The sequence below is a fragment of the Botrytis byssoidea genome, assembly GCF_014898295.1.
Source record: "Botrytis byssoidea strain MUCL 94 chromosome Unknown BBYS_006, whole genome shotgun sequence".
Classification (NCBI taxonomy): Eukaryota; Fungi; Ascomycota; class Leotiomycetes; order Helotiales; family Sclerotiniaceae; genus Botrytis; species Botrytis byssoidea.
In genome coordinates, this window is record NW_024065847.1 from 1809383 (window position 1) to 1832884 (window position 23502).

General features: G+C 41.7%; 5 protein-coding genes across 5 annotated transcripts; 4 read left to right on the forward strand and 1 right to left on the reverse strand.

Moving 5' to 3' along the window:
• The first annotated feature begins 464 nt into the window (after nt 1–464).
• Nucleotides 465–7553, forward strand: EAE97_003987 (uncharacterized protein). Its single transcript, XM_038874499.1, has 4 exons — nt 465–879; nt 1003–1020; nt 1246–6576; nt 6672–7553. The coding sequence occupies exons 1-4, from the start codon at nt 869–871 to the stop codon at nt 6967–6969; spliced, it is 5658 nt and encodes a 1885-aa protein (XP_038735108.1). The 5' UTR covers nt 465–868; the 3' UTR covers nt 6970–7553.
• Nucleotides 7554–11176: 3623 nt separating this feature from the next.
• EAE97_003988 (uncharacterized protein) lies at nt 11177–12172 on the forward strand (the record flags this gene model as incomplete). The annotated part of the gene is made up of 1 exon (XM_038874500.1): nt 11177–12172. One exon carries the CDS (start codon nt 11177–11179, stop codon nt 12170–12172), a length of 996 nt encoding a protein of 331 aa, XP_038735109.1.
• Nucleotides 12173–12625: 453 nt separating this feature from the next.
• Nucleotides 12626–13492, forward strand: EAE97_003989 (uncharacterized protein; the record flags this gene model as incomplete). Its single annotated transcript, XM_038874501.1, has 1 exon — nt 12626–13492. The coding sequence occupies one exon, from the start codon at nt 12626–12628 to the stop codon at nt 13490–13492; it is 867 nt and encodes a 288-aa protein (XP_038735110.1).
• A 2132-nt stretch (nt 13493–15624) lies between these two features.
• On the forward strand, nt 15625–19833 carry EAE97_003990 (uncharacterized protein; the record flags this gene model as incomplete). Its single annotated transcript, XM_038874502.1, has 2 exons — nt 15625–18889; nt 18947–19833. The coding sequence occupies 2 exons, from the start codon at nt 15625–15627 to the stop codon at nt 19831–19833; spliced, it is 4152 nt and encodes a 1383-aa protein (XP_038735111.1).
• Nucleotides 19834–20984: 1151 nt separating this feature from the next.
• EAE97_003991 (uncharacterized protein) lies at nt 20985–23192 on the reverse strand (the record flags this gene model as incomplete). The annotated part of the gene is made up of 6 exons (XM_038874503.1): nt 20985–21605; nt 21664–21990; nt 22049–22272; nt 22466–22683; nt 22739–22955; nt 23006–23192. 6 exons carry the CDS (start codon nt 23190–23192, stop codon nt 20985–20987), a joined length of 1794 nt encoding a protein of 597 aa, XP_038735112.1.
• Nucleotides 23193–23502: the final 310 nt, after the last annotated feature.

The window sequence follows — 23502 nt, forward strand, 5'->3', positions numbered from 1 at the left end:
GATCTCCATTTTAGTGAAAGGCTTGAAGCAACTGCAACAGGGATCAGTTCAGCGCTAAGCCTTTAAGCGAATTAAGAAAATTATTGGGATTTTCTGAATACTTAAGGACCATAAAGGACGGCGACTCCCCGACCGGCCATGTTGCTACCATAAGAAACCACCAAAATCCACACAAGGGGAAATTCAACCAATCAACGAGTCCAACGAATTTTATACCAAACCACCAAACCACCAAACCATACCAAACCGTACCGGTACATACATATATCAATCACCTGGGCAGTCAACCGTATCAACCATACCATCCATACATATCAACATACATTTCAACTGCCATAGTCAAGATCAACCATTCAATTCAAAGGGAAAAGAATACAATAATAACTTCCCCCCGGTACTAAAATCTTCAATTGAAAAAATCCCGCCTCGCGATCAAGGCTGAAAGGTTCACAATTACTACTATCACTACTACTACTACTACTACTACTACTACTACTACTACTACTACTACTACTACCTACAATTTCCAATACATGTCGTCGCTATCAACATTCACCTTGCCTGTATTTCAAAACTTCATCAAAACTTCATCAAAACTTCTTTGGATCTCTTTGCGATCACTTATTTATTAATTCTTTCATTGCCTTTACGCGTCTAATAAACTTTTCTTCGGTATTGCATATCTGCAATTGTCATTCCAAGTATCACCCGCGGTACACTTTTACTTTTTTTGCCACGACGACGACTATATCAAACGATAACAAAGTTGAATGGATTAACGAACTTTCACAAAACTCATCTTTTGGCATATATGGCGTTTTCCCTTTGATCCTCTTCATACAGATAATGAACCACACGCGTATTGAAAATGGCTTCAAGGTAATGTTTCACCACCACCCCCCCCCCAATATTAAGCTGTGATCAATGCGGCCGCGTTGCATTTGAATGCTGCATTTCGGGAATTAATTATGGATTTGCTGACATGATGATACGCTGGAATAGATTGGATCGACTTGTCACGTGAGTTTCTTCTCTTTGGGTCACTCCATCTTTTCTATGTTGGGTTGAGACAAAATCAAACCCTGGAAATTTTTAAAATGCCGTGGAATTTTTACGGGAATTGTAAAATTGAAGATCTCTTATAATACGATATGATCATCAATGATCTTCATTTCGAGAATATTCTGGACGAGTTTCATTTGAGCCTCATCTCTTTCCCCTACCTCCTACTGACTTTTGATTCAGGCTACTGGAAACAGGAAGCACTCCATTAATTAGGAATACTGCTGCTCAGCAATTGGCTGATGTACAAAAATCACATCCCGAAGAACTTTTCAATTTATTAACCAGAGTGGTACCATATCTTCGTCATAAGACTTGGGATACACGAACAGCTGCTTCAAAAGCATTAGCCGGAATTGTTGAGAATGCGGAAAAATATGACCCAAATGGTGAGGATGACTTGGCGAAAGATGAATCAAAAATCGAGGAATCTGGAATCAAAAAGGAAGAAGCCGTAGAGCCTACACCACTTGCTGAAGGACAATTAAGTCTTGACACTCTCGATATTGTATCGATTCTCAAATACGGTAAAGAACTTGTACGTGGTGGAGATAGAGGTCATGACTGGGCTCTAGCTTCTTTGGATCCCGCTCAACGTCTTGCCCATCAAAAGAAGACACTGGACGGACGACTTGGTCTTCTTGGTCCATATTCTGAAGAGGAACTCGAATACGCAGCTCCTACTAATAACCAGAATGGATCCAGCACCACACTGGCACGTGAGGATTCAAATGGTTTCTCACGACAAGATAACAACAAAGGTACATCTACACCTGCGGAAGAAAGTGGACTGAGTGCGAGGCAACTGAATCAATTGAAACGCAAGAGAAAAAGAGAAGCTATGACTGCTGGTAGTAAAAGTAGGCTGGTAGATCTTTCAGTACGACGTACGAATACTTCGAGCGATGCAGATACTTCCATGCCGGATGCTAGTGGTGAAGATTCCAAAAACCCCATGGCGGATTACTTTTCAACGGAAAGAAATTCAGAAGTAGATGAGGATTCCAAAGTCGTTTCAGAATTCAAGGGGCCAATCATGCCAATCAAATCCGAACTTGAGACCGAGGGCGAACAAGAAGGATCGGAGTGGCCTTATGAGCGTCTCTGTGAATTTCTTGTGGTCGATTTATTCGATCCTCAATGGGAAACTAGACATGGTGCCGCAATGGGTTTGAGAGATATCATACGTGTCCATGGAGCCGGTGCTGGAAGACAGCTAGGAAAGACTCGTAGCGAGAACAACTTACTCAATCAACTTTGGCTTGATGACTTAGCTTGTCGGTTGTGTTGCGTTTTTATCTTGGACCGTTTTGGGGACTATGTTTCAGATACAGTTGTTGCACCTATTCGAGAAACAATTGGTCAGACTCTTGGTGCTTTACTCATTCACCTCCCACCACCGGTCGTTTATTCCGTTCATCGCATTTTGTACCGTCTCGTTATGCAAAATGACATTGAACTGGATAAACCAGGCTGGGCTATTTGTCATGGTGGTATGATTGGTCTCCGTTACTTGGTGGCAGTTCGAAATGATTTGTTACTGAAAGATAACGATTTGATCGATGGAGTTATTCGTGCTGTGATGAAAGGTTTAGGTGATTGGGATGACGACGTTCGTTCTGTCAGTGCAGCAACACTTATTCCAATTGCTAAAGAATTTGTCAACTTGAGACCTGAAGCACTTGATGGTCTGATCAATATCGTTTGGGAATGTCTCTCAAATCTTGGTGATGATTTGAGTGCTAGTACAGGACAGATCATGGATTTGTTAGCCAAACTTTGCAGTTTCCCTGAAGTATTAGAAGCTATGAAGAAGAACGCTTCTCGAGATGCTGAACAATCTTTTGGACTTTTGGTACCAAGATTATATCCATTCCTTCGACATACCATCACATCCGTGCGCTCGGCAGTCCTTCGAGCTTTGTTGACATTTGTCGGCATTGAGGGTGAAGGGACTAGAGATTGGATGGATGGAAGAATTCTTCGATTGATCTATCAAAATATCTTGGTTGAGAGAAATCAAGATACTTTAAATTTATCACTTCAAGTATGGAAAGCATTGGTACACTTCCTTGCAAGAGATTCAGAACATTTATCCGCAGAATTTGCACCACACATCGATCCTCTGATGCAACTCACGTTACATCCTATTGGTGTATCTCGACATCCATTACCCATGAACGCCACACTTTTCCAAAGACCATCCGGTAATTCTTACTTACCTAGTGGTCCTACAAGTAACGCTCGTCCAAGCACACCTTCCGGTCCTGAACCTCCAACGAAAAAGCGTCGAAAGGCTACAAAGGTTGTTGAACCTACTCCTACATCATCGTCACATGACGTCGATGGTCCCATGATGCAAGGCGATGTGGATCTGGTGGGTATGGATATTTTAATTAGATCTCGTGCATCAGCCGCAAAAGCCATGGGTCTTATTATGTCTCTCGTACCAGCTCCTGCTCTCGATGCATATGATGCTAGTATCAACCCAGGAATGTCTTCGGCTTTCTCTTCTACCCAACTAACGGCTTCAATCATCATCGACGAATACGCCAAAAATTGTATCTCAAAGACTCATGCTTTACGTTTTGAGCCAGCTCTTACAAAGATTCTCGAAAATGAACGCCCTCTCACATATAGAGATTTAGTCAGCTACACGCATTTAGTTCGAACACAATGTTCACAACTCCTCAATACCTTTCGCGATGTTGGCAAAGTTTCTCAAGGACGTTTACCTGTACTTGCGGTTGTTGTAGCTGGTGAAGCTGAAGCTGGACCAGATGCTTTCTCAATTGTGACTGCTACTAAATGTGTTTCCGAGGATTTCGATCGATTAAAGAAAATGCTTTCCCCTGGTCAACGGATGATAGCGACTCAAGCTCTTACCGAAGCACGCGAAAATGTCACTGAAGTCATCAATAACGCAAAGAGTATCAAAGAGTTGAGAGATACCCGTATCAAGGCTGCTGCTGCAAGTGCTTTGGTCGCTATGAAGGTTTCACCCAAGAAGCCATCTCACATCATCAAATCTATGATGGATAGTGTCAAAAAAGAGGAAACTTTGGAATTACAACAACGGTCTGCTTTCTCCATCGCTCGACTTATCGAAATATTTGCAGAAGGTGGTCGTACTGGGCCGGCACAGAAGGTTGTATCAAATTTGGTTAAATTCATGTGTATGGAAACTTCGGAGACACCAGAATTCGCTCCAAATGCTCCTCTCACAACCGCCATTTTATCATTACGGAAAGAAGAAGATCGTAAAGATCATCCAGATGCAGCAAAATTTGCACGAGAAGCCAAAGAAGCGAGAATAACTAGAAGAGGTGCCAAGGAAGCCTTGGAACAACTTTCGACAATATTTGGATCCGAATTATTGAACAAGGTTCCAACACTTAAAAGTCTAATGGAACAACCACTACGACATGCATTTGGTGGTACTCTTCCACGAGACTGCATAGACCCCGCACAACCCTTTGGACAAGAAGCTATTGATGGCATGTCTGTGATTCGTGCCTTGACACCCACGTTGGATAAATCATTATCTCCTTTTATCATGGAATTACTTCCTCTTGTCGTTACAGCTCTTCACTCGGAATTATCAGTGTTTCGCTACATGGCAGCTAAATGTCTTGCAACCGTTTGCAGTGTCATAACTGTAGAAGCCATGACTTTACTCGTGGAGAAAGTTTTACCATCTATCAGCAATCCACTCGACCTCAACTTCCGTCAAGGTGTCATTGAATCAATTTATCATCTTATTGCTGTCATGGGTGATAGTATATTACCATATGTCATTTTCCTCATCGTTCCTGTTCTTGGACGAATGAGTGATTCAGATACTGATGTACGAGTACTCGCTACAACTTCCTTTGCTACTCTGGTCAAACTTGTTCCACTTGAAGCAGGTATTCCGGACCCTCCTGGTTTATCACAAGAATTATTACAAGGTAGAGATCGTGAGCGCACCTTTATTGGTCAACTTTTGGATCCTCATAAGGTTGAGGAATTCAAAATCCCTGTCGCCATTAAAGCGGAACTTCGTTCTTACCAACAAGAAGGTGTTAATTGGCTCAACTTTTTGAACAAATATCATCTTCATGGAATTCTTTGTGATGATATGGGTCTTGGCAAAACATTACAAACATTATGTATTGTCGCAAGTGATCATCATCTTAGAGCTGAGGAATTTGCCAAAACTGGAGCCCCGGAATCTAGAAGAATGCCATCTCTCATCATATGTCCTCCTACTCTGTCCGGTCATTGGCAACAAGAAATTAAAGCCTATGCCCCTTTCCTAACATGTACAGCTTATGTTGGACCTCCACTTGATCGAGCGCGCTTCAGAGAACAACTTGGTCAAACTGATATCGTCATTACATCATACGAAATTTGTCGTAATGACATTGATGTTTTATCACCTCTCAATTGGAATTATTGTGTTCTAGATGAAGGTCATTTAATTAAAAATCCTCGAGCTAAAACTACTGTCGCTGTCAAACGCCTACTTAGCAATCATCGACTTATCCTCTCCGGTACACCAATTCAAAACAATGTACTAGAACTTTGGTCTCTCTTCGATTTCCTCATGCCAGGTTTCCTTGGAGCTGAGAAGGTTTTCTTGGATCGTTTCGCCAAACCAATTGCCGCTAGTCGTTATAGTAAATCTTCCTCAAAAGAGCAAGAAGCTGGTGCTCTTGCTATTGAAGCTTTACACAAACAAGTTCTACCATTCCTTCTACGTCGTCTTAAAGAAGAAGTTTTGGATGATTTACCGCCCAAGATCTTACAAAATTACTATTGTGATCTTAGTGATCTACAGAAGAAACTTTTCGAAGATTTCACCAAGAAGGAGGGCAAAACTCTTGCCGAAAAGGCATCATCTGGTGATAAAGAAGCAAAACAACATATTTTCCAAGCTCTACAATACATGCGCAAACTTTGCAATTCTCCTGCACTTGTCATGAAAGAAGGTCATAAACAATATGAAGATACTCAACGACTTCTTGCCAAACAAGGAACTAGTCTTCGAGATCCTATTCACGCACCAAAATTAACGGCCTTGCGAGATTTACTTGTTGATTGTGGTATTGGTACAGAACCTTCTTCCGAAAATGAAATTACCACCGAAACTTCTTTTGTCTCACCTCATCGAGCTTTAGTCTTCTGTCAAATGAAGGAAATGTTAGATATGGTTCAAAATGATGTTCTTAAGAAGATGTTACCTTCAGTACAATTCTTACGAATGGATGGATCAGTTGATGCTAATAAACGTCAAGATATCGTCAACAAATTTAATTCCGATCCTTCATATGATGTCTTACTTCTTACAACTAGTGTAGGAGGTTTGGGACTCAATTTGACGGGTGCTGATACGGTTATTTTTGTGGAACATGATTGGAACCCTCAAAAAGATTTACAAGCTATGGACAGAGCTCATAGAATTGGTCAAAAGAAGGTAGTTAATGTCTATCGATTGATTACTAGGGGTACTTTGGAGGAAAAGATTTTGAGGTTCGTTATAATCCTTGTTCATATATATTTTCCATCCCTTCACTCTTTTCTCTCACAAACGTTTCACAAATCAAATACTAATTTATTTCAAATAGTCTGCAAAGATTCAAAATCGATGTAGCATCCACAGTAGTCAATCAACAAAATGCGGGTCTGGGAACTATGGAAACAGATCAAATCCTCGACCTCTTTAATCTAGGTGATACATCAGAAGTTCCATTAGCAGCGGATAGTAGTGTTCAAGCAGAACGAGAAGAAGATATGGTTGATGCAACTGGAGAAGTAAGGGAGAAAGGAAAGAAAGGTTGGTTGGATGATTTGGGAGAATTGTGGGATGGAAAGGAGTATGAGGAAAGTTTCGATTTAGAAGGATTCTTGAAAACTATGAAATAGTTGGGAGATGGTGAGTGGGTGGGTGGTGAATTTATTTGGGGGTGAGCTTGGGATATTAGTATTGAAGTAGGAGGATGGGGAACGAAGGGACGAGGATGAGGGAAGCCAATTTTTTTTTCTGAAACGGGACTGGCTTATGAAGTATATTAGTATATTAGTATATGAGAAGGGGCGTTTTTCTTTTGTTTTTTGATATTTTTGATATCTTTTTTGTTTTCTGATGGTTGGTTGTTGGTGGATTGCACAAAGGGGTTTGTGATGGGAGCAAGGCGGGCTTTGTATGATTAGATGGTTGGGAATAGAGAGGGAAGGGAAGGGAAGGAGAACAGAGATTCAGAGAACAGAGAAAAGAATGAAATTATGAGAATGAATGAAGAATGAAGAACGAACGAAGAATGAGAAATCAGTAGGAAGAACTCGATTGAGGAAAGAAAACATAGTATAATATTTTCCTGGCATGTATCTCGTAATTTTTCATTGTATATTTGTATATTTGTATATTTGTATCTAGTTATGAGATTATAGTGTATTGTAATTTGTTAGAGAATTATCTATTTAGTTGTTGGGAATATATCATCGTTACCTCTCTCTCCCTTTCCCTTTCCCTTCCCCCAAGGAACCCCTCAATAACTAACAAACCATCTTCCCCAACCAAAAAACCCTTCTATCAACAAATCGGAAATCCCCCTCCATCCTTCTCCCTCCTCCTCTCTCCCCCACCAAAAGAAACCTCCCCCCTTCTTCACCCCCTCCTTACCTCATCAAAAAGTTCCCTTCCCCTGAAAGCCCAACCCCCCCCTCAAAAAAGTAACACAAGCTCCCTCGCGTGGGGTCGAACCACGAACCTCTCGATACCATATCATGGACGAATCTAACGACTCCCAATTAATAACAGTCGAACGCGCTAGCCAATTGCGCCACGAGGGACGGTATCTTCCACATCTCGTAATTTGTAGTGGTTGTTGCAGCGGGGTCGGGTTTGAAATTATATATTCGAAGGTGGGTTGAGGAAGGGGAGGGAGTGGAGTGGATGGTTTGGGTGGATAGGATAGGATGGGATGGGATGGGATAGGATGGGATGGGATGGGATGGGATCGATGGAAAGTTATTTTATTGTTTGTGTGTTGTTTGTTTGTTTGTGTGGTGGGGCGGAGTGGGTGGAGAGTGGAGAGTGAGGTGAGGTGGAGTGGAGTGGAGTGGAGTGGGGTTGTAGATGCGAAAAAATGAATGAATGAATGAATGAATGACTGAGAGATGTTGTTCTGCGAGGAGGAGGAGGTTCAGGAATGAGAAGGAGAAGGAGAAGGGGATGCGGATGTAGAAGTAGAAGCGAATCTAGATACCTACGTAGGGATTGGGGATCGGGAATTTGGGAGTTGGGGAATAGATTTTTTATTGAGGGGTCAGGAGAGAAAGAATGGGATTAGATTGGATTGGGATCGAGTTTTGGATTGGAGGTATACACTGCACAGAGAAAGAGAGACTTTGTTGAATAGCCAGGTAGATAAGGAGTAGCTATGTTGATAATAATGATGATGATGATACTTCTTGGATTATTAAAGATGAATTACAATTATATCGTTTATGTGCACGTACTGTGGGGATGATGGTGATTTTTTGTGTTGATTGATTGGATTTGGGTTGGGTTGGGTTGGGCTGGGTTGGGTGGTTTTGGAGGGAGATGAGGGGGATGAGGGAGATGAGGGAGATAGAGGATAGGATGGGATAGAATAGGATAAAGAAATTTTATAAATATTGTGAGCTTTGCTGCTTGTATAGAGATTGTAGTGGTAATAACGAGAGACTTCAAATTTGAAAGTGTTTGAAAAGAAAGGAAGGGAAGAGAGGGGAAAGAGAGGGGAAAGTAATTGGGTTGGTCTTATTGAGATCACATGGATCAGAGTAACAAGTATCGAGGGATATTTTGATATTATGATATCTTACTACTAAAAAAAAAAAATTTATAAGTTAATTGTGAGGATATGAATGGTATGATTATGCTTTGTTATAGATTGTATAATACTGCTTCTTTTTAGAGATAGGGGAGGGGGTGGAAATTCAGTGGTTTTGAGGGGGAGATGGAGATGAGATGATATGAGATGAGATGAGATGAAAGCATGGGTATTTGGGTACTTAGATGGCGGTGATGAGTGAGCGAGGGGCATTGCAGAGTTTGAGAGGAATTGAATGGACGTGGCCGGGTGGTGTTGAGGAGATGATGTGTGAGGAGCGAAGAGTGAAGGGTTAATAATTTTGTATGCTCAAACCTGGACTCCCAAAAAGGCTGACATTTGAATGTCTCTCGTGGACTTCCAAGAAAGATGGTATATTGAGATCAGGAGGAGTATACGTTTCCTTCACGATTGATGAGTCTAGCTAATTTCGGATATCTTGGGTAGAGAAAGTATGTTCCCAAGTAGGAAGGGCGGATCTATTTTCATGATTGAGGATGAAAATTACGCTGAAGCAATGAATTTATCGTGATCGATCGCCGCAGTATGGCAACTCATTATCATTATTGGTATTGGCAATGTGTTGGCAGATGTGCGGGTATATGTTGTGGTTTGATTGTGGGTGATATTTTGACTGCTACATTTACACTGATGATGAGAGGTGGTTTGTGAGTATCTTGGATGAGAGAGCGAATCTAGGTGTGTGAAGAAAATTGAAGGATGTTTTCTTTTTTGACGAAAGGAACTACGTCTAGTTGTCTTATTTTTCGAGATCAGACTTTGGTTTGGAAATATTGGAGGCGTGCATTATTGAATGATCTTTTGCTCCGTGAGTAAACAGTTGTATTTGCAATGTAGGCATTCTTGGGGACCCCCATTTAGCTATAGTTGTTTGGTATGATAGAAGCTAAGCTCTTGCAGCCGTGCATGTGAAGATTTACAATATTCGCAAGAATGATAGGAGAAGTCCAAAGGGGTTCACGCAGACTTCAGCTCTAATCTCAGTGAACTACTTGTGTGCAACGATGAATCATGCAACGAATTGCATGGTCAACTGAGAGTTGAGAACTGCTTCAACACAGAGAAGTTCCAAAGCTTCAGGATGTAATGAAGGATTTCCCTCGAGTGCTTTCCTTTGGCAAAGAAGGAGGTTTTGTATTCCATCTTCGTGAACTACACAGACGTGAAGCATTTGTCCAAAATGATTTCGAAGTTCTGATAGCAGACTTATCAGATCAGTAACCAAATTTCGGCCTTTTGATCTTGTATCGAGTATTGCATCTCTTGGGATTGAGGTGAAGGAGGTTGAGAATTGGAAATTGGGTAGATTGGTGGTATCATGGAATTTGATAGCCAAGATGATAAGAATACGATAAGTAGAGAGTGTAAGCAGGGATATCCGTTCAGTACCTCAACACTATGAAATAGAAAGGCTCACTTGAGAATTCCATACCAAGAGGTCCTGAGATGTATCCATCCCATATGGGAGATGCCTTTGAAGTTGACTCGACTTTGTGAATAGTATCATGATCATCTACGAGCCTTTTGACAAAACCATTATCATGCACCAGACTTTGATTGTGCCGAATTCCGGAGACTGGATCAAAGATTGGCTCATTGACAAATCGCAATTCCTTGAGTGCGAAAGGGGTCAATATGTATGGTCCAATGGCTCTCGTTGTCTTTATTCTGCCCATCCATCCCACTTGGGGTACTCCGCTCTGTCTGTATATCACACATACAAGTTACCCTGACATTGATAAGGTTATTGCAACTCCATACACTCGAGCGCAGCGAGGATATGGGGGTTTGGGGGCTTTTTAACTCTCAGAAAGAAATGCATCAGTCAATTGACTGACCCATTTAGTTCCTTCATTCAAGATTAATAATAAATTCAAAGCGGTGAGATATCGCACTATTTAACCTCAGGGGCCAAGAAATAAGCTTACATTCTAATCTTTTTAGCGTCTTGGTGTTTATGGTATCGGACAACTTAGCCGTAACAATCAATAATATTCAAGTAAGGAGCTCGAGTAGGTATTAATTGGGAAAAAAGGAAAAATCTCAAGAATGGAGATGTTGTTATCCTTCTTTCATATTCAAATGTCTGTATGGCAGGCTTTCGCTTCTATACTCGTCGATTGCGAGTTTTAATATCTTCAACTACTTTTCCATTGTCGTGTATATTTCTACTTATATTTTTGGTCGTTCGATATGTCTTCCTTCACAATCATGATGGCGATGTATTTCCTCCAATGCCAGGTCCAGTAACTACAGTGGAGGATCCTGCGATTGACTGGTTCAAATTCGCATATGTTCAATATGTTGCTTTCCCTGAATATCTGTGTAGTGCTCTTATGCTCTGGTCGCAAGTCGAAACAATCGGTAGTCGTGCTCAACGATTAATGTTATATCCATCGCATTGGAATGTTGAAGAAATCGATACGACTCTTCCTTCCAAGCCTCTCACACCGATTGCCAGATTATTGAAACAAGCACAAACCGATTACTACGTCAAATTACAACCGGTGGATGTTCTGCATCAGAATCATACGGAACAGACAACATGGGCAGGTTCATATACCAAACTTCTCGCATTCAATCTCACGCAATATGATCGAGTTTTACATCTGGATTCGGATGCGAATTATATTCGGAATATGGATGAATTGTTTCTATTACCATCTGCTCCGGTCGCCATGCCATATACTTATTTCGGTCCGCCAACCAATTGGGCATATTCCTCTCATTTGTTATTATTACATCCTTCCACCAACCTATTCCAAAGAATCGAATCGGCAGTACAACATGCGGGACCAAATGAGAACGATATGGATATATTGAATACAATGTTTTCACCTAATATATTAGCAATTCCATCTCGTCCTTACGATCTTCTCTCGGGAGAACTCCGTCGCAAATCCCATCAAGAATATTTGGGCAATTTGAAAGATACTTGGGACGCGGAAAAGGCTTTGGCAGAAGCAAAATATATGCATTTTTCAGATTGGCCAATACCAAAACCTTGGATTCAAGCGACGAAAGAAGAATTGAATAGATATATGCCGGATTGTGTTGCGAGTGAATGGTTTGGAGCCACGGATTGTAGGGATAGAACCATTTGGTTGGGTTTATATGGAATGTTTGCTAGGAGAAGGAAAGAAGTTTGTGGAATTGGATTTGAATTACAACAAAGAGTGATGATTGGAGATGGGGAGGATAAGGGGTTGAGTGGTGATGTGGTTAATTGAAGTATTGGTAGGGTGTAGATGTGGTCGATGGTGGAATTACGATGTTAAATTTGGATTGGGTAATTCTTGGGATTATGAGTGAAGGTCAAGTATTTCAATATATATAATTCAACAATCACAATATTGCTGATGATGGCTTTGAACTTCATATTTCGAAACAGTTATAATGTCATTCCCGTTGGTTACTGACAGGTGATAACCTCATATTCGGAAGGATTCTGAACCCCGCGTTCCGTTTCCGTTTCCGCTCCACGCTTATGTTTAGAATAGGAGACCACGTGGAGACTTCCTAGCAACATTATAAAATTGTTGAGCCAAGAAAGATAATCCTAGAGGGGCTGGCCATCTATATAAACATGGGATAACATTAATGATTTGCGCAATTTCTTCCAATTCACAACTCTTCATAATATAGATTCAGAATTTGACTCGCCCACCAAAATTACCCTCATCATGACAACCCTATCCGACTTCACACGTCTCTCCCCTTGTATCTACATCCACGACCCCTCCGAATCCACCACATCATCCTCATCATCTTCCCTTCTCCCAAAAACCAAATCCTCCCCCAAATCCCCTGACCTTATCCTCCTCACCTCCTGGCTCAACGCTTCCCCAAAACACATCTCCAAATACACAACTCTCTACCACACCCTCCATCCAGACACCCCCATCCTCCTCCTCACAACCTCCACCCCCCACATCTTCACCTCCTCCACTAACTCCCTCACCCGTCTCACCCCCGCTCTCAACATCCTCTACAAATTCCCCACCAACTCCCAAATCCTCGCTCACTCCTTTTCTAACGGCGGAGCATTCACTCTCTCGATTCTCGCGCGCGAATTCTATCGTGCGCTAGGAAGATCCCTTCCCATCACTTCTCTGGTCCTAGATTCATCCCCGGGAAAATTCAGATACAGAGCTACTGTTTCTGCATTTTCGCTTGGGTTTCCGCAATTCTGGATGGTGCATTTTCTGTGTATGAGTTTTTTGTATGCGCTTTTTGGGGGGTATAAAATTTTATTGAAACTGTTTGGGGGGATGGATTTGATAGAGAGAATTAGGAGGGATCTTAATGATGAGGTTATTTTTGGGAGGGATGCGAGGAGGTTGTATGTTTTTAGTGAGGGGGATGCGATGGTGAGGTGGGAGGATGTGGAAGAGCATGCGGAGGAGGCGGGGAGGAGGGGATTTGGAGGCAACGATGGGGTGATGAGAGTGAGGTTTGGGGAGACGACGCATTGTGGACATTTGGTTGGAAAGGAGAATAGGAGGAGGTATGTTGGGGCTTTGGAAATGGTTTGGGAGGGGAGGGGATGAAGAGATTTGTTGTAGATGGAGAAGAGGTGTTTTGTTATTTGGAGGTATATCGGAGATACATTGAGAGACCGCCAGTGGGTGTATAGACTAACGAGATACTGCAAACATAGACTTGTGATTATCTTTTGATCATATACGAATTCATTTATTTCAGGAGTTGTTGGAATTATTATTTAGAAATAAATAATCAAAAAATAAATTCCGATATTAGATAATTACAAAATATATAACGTGGTTTAACAGTGGCTCGGCTATATCAGTAAGTCGGCCACCATTTTTATATACAAAATATGTTTATATATAATTGTACACTTTCTTTATTTATTGATATAATTTTCTAAAAATCTAATATTAAATATTTGATTATATATAGATTATAAAAATCTAATTAGATTTAATAAATTAGAATTTTCAAAATAGTTATTATAAAAAAAGCTTTTTTATAATGAAAATTGTGACAATTTTGATTTTTTTTTTGAAATCGAAAAGAGTTATTTGGGAAGAAATTATATTTCTGAATAATTGATTTTTTATTACTATTTAATATTCTTTTCTTTTTCAAAAATAATAATTAATAATTAAAATATGAATATTGAAAAAGGTTGATTTTATATATATTTTGAAATGGCCAACCTATTGATATAGCCGAGTCACTGTTAAACCACGTTACACCAAAAAAATATCGAAAGTTGGAAAGCGTCCCATCAATCCACACACCCACTAACAGACCTAATGTTTCTCCATTGCTCTTATACATACATATTCAGCACACAATAATCAAACAAACCAATTCCCTTTCCCAACCCGCCATATCAGTCCCGAAAGATAAATTCCCAATCGTACAGGTACTTCACCCCATCACCGCATATCCCATGACTCTCCCATAATCTCTAAAAATATCTTTCTAGACTTTCAATTATCGGGTAATCAGCAGTAAGTCAAAAACTTAATCTCGTTTTGCTTGGAATTGTATCACATACAAGAGATATCCTGCAATGTCAGGAGGTTCTGAGGGGACTTTCAAACGGGATTTTTCTTTCGAATTTTGAAAAATGGGTTTTGCGGATTTCAATTTGATACTGCAGTGTGATTATGGAAAATTTTTGTGATAAATGGGATGTATTTATTTTGTTGGCGAATGGGGAAATATAGCTCTCTCATTCCCCGAGACAGAAATGCAGCATAAAGCTCGAGGACGAGCACTCATCGCGATTCTGGAATTATCAAAAGGCGTGGGTAAGCTCATATATAGCGTCTGTGTGGAGTCCACACGAGTTCGTGTAACCTGCACACCGAAGTTTTTCATTCGGTTAAATAGGGGACGGAATGACCAGGCGTTCTCGGAGACGAGAGGTTAATCACATGCTTTGATCTTCGAACTTCTTGGAGCTTGTAGTCCGTAAGGTCATTGATTTCTTGAAAGCTTTTTCTGTTGTCTGATTTGATGTTTAGTTATTTGACTACTTCGGGTTTAAAGAATTGCTTGTTCTGGTAGATTTATCGGTATGATTGATCATGTTGTGAAGTACCCCTAATTGGTGTTGTGTAAAAGTATGGATCGGGGTAATGTCTTTGACTTTTTCCTCCATTCATCTGATAGAAATAGAATACCAAATAAGCAATTAATTACAAATACTCGTGTTCAAGTAAATTGCTTCACCATACAATTTCAATAACCACAATCCGCAAATCCAATAGTAACATGATCATACCGACCCCCATTAAAAAATTCTCCTCTTTCGCCGTTTTCATCAACATAGAGACGCCGCAGTATGAATTCCTTTCAATCCATTCAAGCAATAAGTTTTTCAATTCCTAGAACGATTTCCATCAAAAGATCAATTGTGTTCCTAGAAGAAGAATGTGTTGCGACTTCAAAGAGATCTTGTCATGACAAAGAAAAACAAAGATATCTCTAATATTTTCAAAACTCGGCTGCATCAAGGTTTGAGAACAGGAGAATCACAAAGGAATAATGGATTCGATAAGTAGCTTCTGTTATTTTGTACTATCTGTCAATGATCCGTACATTCACGGGTCGCTGGTATACTTTACCAACCAATTCAACAACTCAATTCGGAAAATCAATCGTACACACATACAGCTAGCTATCACGCTGAAACCTCTTCAAAATGGCTGATGTCGAACCAGATTATGCCTTTTGGCAAGAGGAGCAGGAGAGAAGATTGAAAACAGAAGATATTCTAGCACGCAAGGAGCAAGAAATGCCAATTGCCAGTGGCCTACCCCAAGGAAGTCTAGTTTCATTGGATAGGAAAAGAGATGAATGGGCAGCGGTATTGAAAGTTATTGTGGATGCCATAAACGAACATGGTCGAGTAGTTGATGATCGCGGTATAGAATTCATAAGCAATCAATGTATCAGGATGAGGGAGATGATTGAGGCAGGACATCAACAAGCTATGTCATACCGAGCTAAAGGTCGTGTGTGGCGGGGCTTACGCAATCGTTCCGAGCAATATATCTTGGAGTTCCGAAGAGCGACACAGTATTTCTTCACTACTCAAAAAGACCATCCGAATCAGAATATTGATCCGGCAATATTCCGAACAGTGGTTGCGGATTGGCATGCGGCTATCACTACGACTTTGAGGGTTCTTCGTGAAGCTTTGGGAGAGGAAGAGAGTCAGAGGGAAGCTGAGGATGTGGAATATGATTCAGAAACTCAAGAGCCTGTTATCAATCTGAGGCGTAATCATAGTACACCTCAGCAATTCAGCAAACTTGTTCAGGAGGTTGTTGAAATGGTGGAGCTCGCAAAAAACGCATCAGGCAATAATAATGCGAACTTGAGTTACGATCGAAGAGTACAGCAAGAGTATATTAAAACACAGGAGGCTCTAAAAGAAGTTTCTCAAAGAATGGAAAGGTTGGAACGAGAAAGGAGAGATTTCTTCATGGCTCGTGGTACTCGACCACCCGATAGAGACTGTTCAGGAGAATTAGCAGAAATAGAACGATTGGATAAAGAGTTGACAGAATGTCGGGCGAAATTGGAGGAACTTACAAAACAGTGCCGTCAACAAACCGAATATATCGATGCAGTGGCAAGAGGTTTGAAACCGAGTTCGAATGACCCAAGTCCTGGAGTTTTGCTGTCTGATCAAGCTTTCGATGAACTCTGCAGACATTTTGATAGCTATCATGAAAATGCAGAAGGATCAGAAGCTAGAAACAAAGAGCTAGAGAATAGCTTGAGAAATGTCATACTTCATCCAGACGACAAGAATAAGCAGGAATTGGACAAGAGGCTCAGAGCTGAAATAAATGCTGCAAACGCCTCTATATCCACAAAGAATAAGGTTGTTGGGGATCTACAGAGAGAGATAAAGAAGCTAGTATTGGAACGACAAGCAGTTGGGGAGCAATCTGAAAAATACGAAGCAGACTTGAGAGCAATGAATGTCGAGATGGATAGACTCAACGCAGCTTTGAAGGAAGCCGAGCTGAAAGCCACCAAGATAGTAAGGATCGAAGCCAGCGGAGGTGCTGTTTTTTCAAATGAAGAAAAGTTGAATTTAGAACAGCAGCTGAAAGATCTTATGGATCAAAACATGCTTCACGAAAAGAATATGCACCTTTGTGAAGAGACTATCAAAGATCTCCAAGAAGACATTGCTACAAGAGACGCGAAAATCGAATCCCTGACCGTCATGATTAATTTTGATGACGATATAAGCAAAAATCGACAGGAAAAACAAGATCTCAGAGAGAAGATTATCGCACTCGAGCATTATATCGATAATGAGCTAGCTAGACAGTCCATAAACAACTACGTCGATCCCGATGACCCCGATGATCCAGATGATCCGAAAGATGGAAAAAGTAAAGCTGAGATTGCAGCTCAGAAACAAGAGATCGCTCGTCTTAAGAAGCAATTGGAATCAGAGTCTAAGAACGCCAAAGCACAGATTGACAAACTTGTGAATCAATTGGAAAAAGATTCCAAGACAGCGAATCCCGAGGTTGCAAAGTTCAAGGCACAATTAGCTGGAGCGATAAGAGAAAGGCATCTAACCTTACAGAAGACCGAAGCTGAACGAGCTGCGGCAAAGGAAGCGGCTGATAAGGCTTTGGCAAGATCTGAAGCTCGACGAATTGTGGCCGAAAAAGAAATTCATGATGCCTTAGCATTTGCTACGGAACTACGAACAGAGGCTCTGGCTAAATCTGAGGCTAAGTTGGCTAAGATAAAGGAGGAACATGAACATTGGGTAGCAATGGCTGAAGCTCAACGGACTGAGGCAAAGGAAGAAAGTGATGAGATCATTGCAGATTTACGAACGACAATTGCCGATCTGCGAACACAAATCACAAATTTAAACAGTGTAAACATTGGACTCAGAGCAACTATGCAAGAACGAATCGATGCTCTAACAAAGGAGGTCGCAGAAATGCAAGGAAGACCTCCAGAGGAGCCTGCTGCTGATGGGGCCCTCGCTAAGGCCCTCGATGACCTTGAGAACAGGGACTTACGAATCGCTCTTTTGGACGAGCAAATCTCTGAAGCTAGCAAGAGGCACGAACAACAAATCAAAGATATTCAAGCAAGACTTGATGAAGCTAGGTTAAATGCTAATGGAATCTCACCACAAGGTCTAAGAGCTTTGAGAAAGACTTTGGCCGATTGTAGAAAGAATCATGATGATGATCAAATAACCATTACAAATCTAGAAGCGGAACTCGATGCTTGTCAACGAAGAGGACAACATCATCTTCGACAACTACAAGAGTATGCAGGTCTTCATCAACACAATGATGGAGAAGCTGCTGCTAAAGAAAGAATAGCTCAGCTTGAACTTGAGAATGCTGCAATCGAAGAAGAGTTGCAAGCTGCAAAGGTCGAAAGAGACCGAAAAGCAGAAGAGGATCGAAAGAAAGCTGCAGCAGCACATCAAAAGGAATTGGATGATGCTGCGGCTGATGTGAATGTAGATGTGGAAAGTGTTACATCACATGATTCTAATGAAGAAATCAACAAGCAACATATCGAAAGGCTCAGAAGACAAGCTGAAGATCTCAAGAAGCTCAGGGATCAGAATCTTAATATGGAAATACAACTTAATGTTTCAAAGAAGACTTTAGCAGCTCTCCAAAATCAACGTACAGATCTTCAAAATAAATTGAGAGAGTGTCGAAAACACAGACAGGAGCTTATTGAACACCAGGTTGAAATAGAACCAGGTGCTCCAGAATTTATGCCCGATGATTCTCAGAGAGTTGCTGAGCTCGAGGCTCGAATTGCCGAGTTAGAAACTTTACTAGCAGCGTGTGAGGAAACTGGTGCAACTCTTCAACTACAAAGAGATGCAGCAATTACAGAAAATGAAGGAAACAAACAAAGGATGGCTGATCTTCAAACTGCTCACGATATAAGTATGTTTATCCTTCTACTTTTGCTTTTGAGATTATATGACTAACATGATAATGTAGTGGCTGGCGAGGGACCTAAGCTTGGATTGAAACGTATCAAGACAAGAATTGCTCTTCAAGCACATGCAACTAGACTCAGAAATATTGCAGCAAGAGAAGCACAGGCAGCCGCAGACGCTGCTGCGAAAGAACAGGCTGCGCAAGCTAAAAGGGACGCGGATCAAGCTAAGAAGGACGCCGCTGAGAAAGCCAGACAAGACGCGTTAAATAACCCGGATGATCATCATCATCACAATAACAATCAACCACCACCGCCGCCACCTCCCGGTGGTGGCGGAGCAATTGCAATTCCAGGAGGTGGAAATAATGAAAAAATTGAAACGGAAGAGGAGGCAAAGGAGAGAAGAAAAAAGGAAAGGAAAGAGAGGAGGGAAGCAGCGAAAAGAAAGAAGGCAGAAAGTGATAGGAAGCACAAGGAAAAAATGGCGAATGCGCTCCTTAGCATGAATAGCCAGATAGTGATACCCAAAATACCGAGCAGCGGAAAAAAGCCTACCCCTATTGTTGAGGAAGAAGAACCACCAGCTAGTCCGGACCCTGACTTGAAGCCAGACGAGGATTATGATCCTTTCAGTGATTCTGATAACTATTATCAAATCGCGGGATCTAGTGCTCAACCACAGAAGTCGAGTTTTGTGAGCGGTAGGCGAACTTCGAGACCTAAGGTCACATTTAATGAGAAGAAATACGTGGTAGAGCCGGAAATTGAGCAGGAGGATGAGGGTGATGAAGTGGAGGAGGATGAATTTTGGAATGACTTTGTAGATTTGGAGCCGGCTGGAGACAAAAAGGACACAACTAAAGGGAAGAAGAGTTTGAAGAGGGCTTCACCACTTTCTCGTACACGATCAGGTAAGGCGAAGAGATCTAAGATATCCAAGGGTTAAGTTTGTTATCTGTTGTGTGATTTGGAAATTTTAGGTCTTGTACTTTGGTGGCGTTATTGGTGTAGGATTCTATTCAATGAGAAATAGTAAGTAGTTTAGGAACGTAACTTAATGTACACTCTTCCGATTATTTGGAAATTCTATGAAATTCTTCTGTGAGATATAGGAAACCCATGTCCGGCCGGAATCTCCCTTCAATCTAGAATTCTATTCACTTGTAAGACCCAGCTCAACTGCAGGTTCATCCACCTGTAAAATGCATTGGATCTTACAAATTCGGTACCAAGGATGCATCAATTCAATTGTTCGAAGGACCAAAGATACAACCACCTTGACAATCCAAGCCTCACACAGGCAAGAGAGAGTCTCTGGGTTGTAATTGGGCTTGAAAGTCATGGAGAAGTAAGATTGTACGACCTTCTAGAAGTCTCCGCGCAGCTTCCTTAACATGCGTGGGAGCTTTCACTTCAAGGTACCGGATAGGAGTATGGGGAGAATACAGAGCTGTCAGGTAACCACTTTTTGATGGAGCATACCGCGCAATGAATGATGCGACAGCGGAATGCTCAAGTAAAAAGAGTCTTAGATTGAGCGCCCCACAAAGTGGAAAGAAGGGGGTAAAGGGGCATGAAAATCAGCTGTTGGCCACATGAACTGGTGAACAAAGTCTGATTGGGGTTAGAAGATCTTACCTCTTGGGACAGTTGGAAAGTTGAGTCCTGGTTTTCCAAAATCGGACTACATGACTCTACCGGTTGATGAACTTAAGAATATCAAATTTGCCATAATACCAGGGGATGGGATTACGAAGCAGGTGGTCACTCGACAGATCATTTAAAAGTTTCACCGTATCACACACATTGATCATAGAAGCAAAAGATATTCATAAATAATTTATTTCCTATGGTTACACTAGCAGCAAGGCACTAATCAAAAGAAAAAATTAAAGTGAATGGACTCGAAAAAAGAGGCCCAATAATTAACATTGTCTTTGTCAATACAAAGAAGCCTTGTGTATATGGATAAAGAAATCCCTAGGTTAGTATCCTTCCTGAATGGGTTTCAAACCTGGCGTAGTGATTGTTTGTTTTTGCACGCCGGCTCAAAAAGTAATGGAGAATGATCTTCTTTATTACGTGAGAAGACGACGGTTAGTTTCCTGGAGGAGGTGGTGGTGGTGGTTGATCGCTTGGTGGTGGTGGAGGAGGAGCACTTCCAGGTGGAGGTGGTGGAGGGGCAGAATTTGATGGAGGAGGTGGAGGAGGAGCATTGGCATATTGTTGAAGGAGAGCATTGATGCTAGCAGTGCTAAGGCCTGGGGGTCCTGGAATACTGCTGAGACCAGGAGGAGCACCCATTGGTGGTGGTTGAGTAGGATAGCTACCATATCCAGGGGCATAACCATTTTGACCAGGATAAGCAGCAGGACCAGTTGGTGCAGCTGGTGCTTGCGATTGCTTTGCCCAAGGAGCAGATGGTGGAGCATTGTATCCACCATTTTGGTAGCCCCCTCTATCTCTGTCATCACCTCGTCTGGCCCATGGAGCAGGACCAGAAGGCGCAGAGTCGCGAGAATCACGAGGATCGCGGTTATCACGTCCATCATTTCCTCTTTGCCATGGAGCAGGAGCATTTGATGGACCTCGTTGCCATGGTTTGACATCTTCTTGATCCTTTGGTGGACCTTGGTCATAACCTGATGGACCAGATTCGATACGACGAGGAGCATCTGTAGCAGCTGGGGCACCACCAGAAAGTTCTTGCATAAGTTGCTAAGACAAAGTTGTTAATACCTGGTACTATAGAAGCCAGGATTAAGTTTATGCTTACCTCGTATTCGCGGTCAACAGCATCGCCTGCGCCGATACGTCCTTGACCTGGTACAGCATTTGGACCTGCAGGGCCATCATTACGCCAATTGGCACCACGAGGTCTATCTGGACAATCTCTAGCCATATGTCCAGCATTACCACAAACGCGACAGATAATGTTGGCAGTGAAGTTGCGTTGTTGAGGACAATCGTATTTTCTGTGGCCAATTTCACCACAGTTTTGACAAGCTTGGTTCTCATCATCACGAAGTGTACCGTTGAGAGCAGCGAGTTCACGGAGTTGATTACGCTTAAGCTCGTTTTGACCTTCTGGAATAGAAGCGGCCTGTTATAAATAATTAGTATTTGAAGAACGATAGCAGAGTTGAGTGTTGGAGACACACAGTTTCAATGATGTTGTGAATCAATTTCTTTGCCTTTTCGACCTTCTCTTCGGTATCTGCCATGATCAAACAATGAAGATCCTCCTCCTGGTTGCTGGTGTGGGCTGCATCGGAACGGCCCTTTCCTTCCTTGACGGATCCTTTTCCACGGATAGCAATTTTAGCTTGAGATTCTGTCTCCATTTTCTTTAATGTATTGCCACGAGGACCGATAAGTAAACCAACTTTAGTAAAGCGCAAGCTAAGTGTTAGTATAGGATCAAAAGCTTTGAGCAAAATGGCAGTGAGTACGACAAGTCAGGGATGACGGTGCTATGCATTTGTCTTCCAAATGCTGCATCTACTGTCACACGATAAATGAAAACGGATATGGAAGGGAGAATAAGGTTAGAAAGGTTAGAGGGTTAGCAATCATACTGAAGTTAATTTCTGGGTAGTCATTGACTGGCACATAGACTTTCTCTTGAGTCTTAGTAGGACGGCGATAGTCTTGTGGTGGATGATAGTTAGGAATAACTTTCATAGCCTTATCAATCAATTTGTGTCGCTCATCTTCGAGCCTCTTTCTGTATCTGTATTCTCGAGTGTTGACACGGCGACCGAAGTTATCGTATTGAGGGGCGGGCGAAGGAGATCTGCAGAAGAGATAATTAGTTGTTGTTGAGCGCACATTAGAAAGAGCTTCCTTACCTGTCGCCATCCGCTGGAACAACATCATCGATTCTCAATTTTTGTGTAATTTCGTCGATACGGAAATGTAAGGTATAAGCTTCAAGTTGTTCACTTGTCATATTCGCCATGATTGCAGTTGGAAGTCCCATAAGGCCTGCAGCCTTATTCTCGGTAGCATCACCCCAACGATTTCTCTTCTTGCGACGTCGAGATCCATCGCCTGCAGGTTCTTCGGCTAGAAAATGTTAGACTGATTGATTGCGATATTAGATAGGTTAAACTTACACTTCACAGTTGGACTTCTTCCACGCTTGATACCTGAATCTTGTTGATTATTGGAAGAATAATTATTGGAAGATGGAGCTGGGCTATAGCTTTCCTCTTGAGCAGATCCGCCATCGCCAGGAAAACGTCGTCGATTTCCCAAAGGAATGTTATTCGATCCAGTGCTTCCTTGTTGTCTCCACGCCATGATGTTGTGGCGAGTGTATTAAATATCGATGGTTGTTAATTTTGATCTTGTTGTAGGTTTTATGAAAGAATAGAAGAAAGATTGTCTCTCACCTAAGTCTGGAATCTACCGAGTAAGCACTTTAGCCGGCAGAGCTAGTGTTGATTGGTTTTAGTATGTTGGTCACGTGATATCAGATATTCTTCAACAAAAGGCTATCAAACTGTACTGTCTAAAGAAAAGACTGTCGCTTTTAAATACGACAACCAAGATGGCGGCAGGAGGAATTTTTCGTCGTTCTGATCACGTTAAATGCCATGAAAAGGAATCG

What these genes read in the sequence shown, in the direction of transcription:
- EAE97_003987 (XM_038874499.1), top strand. An exon ending in TTGGAGGAAAAGATTTTGAG is followed by an intron (nt 6,577 to 6,671) that starts GTTCGTTATAAT and finishes TATTTCAAATAG; the next exon opens with TCTGCAAAGATTCAAAATCG.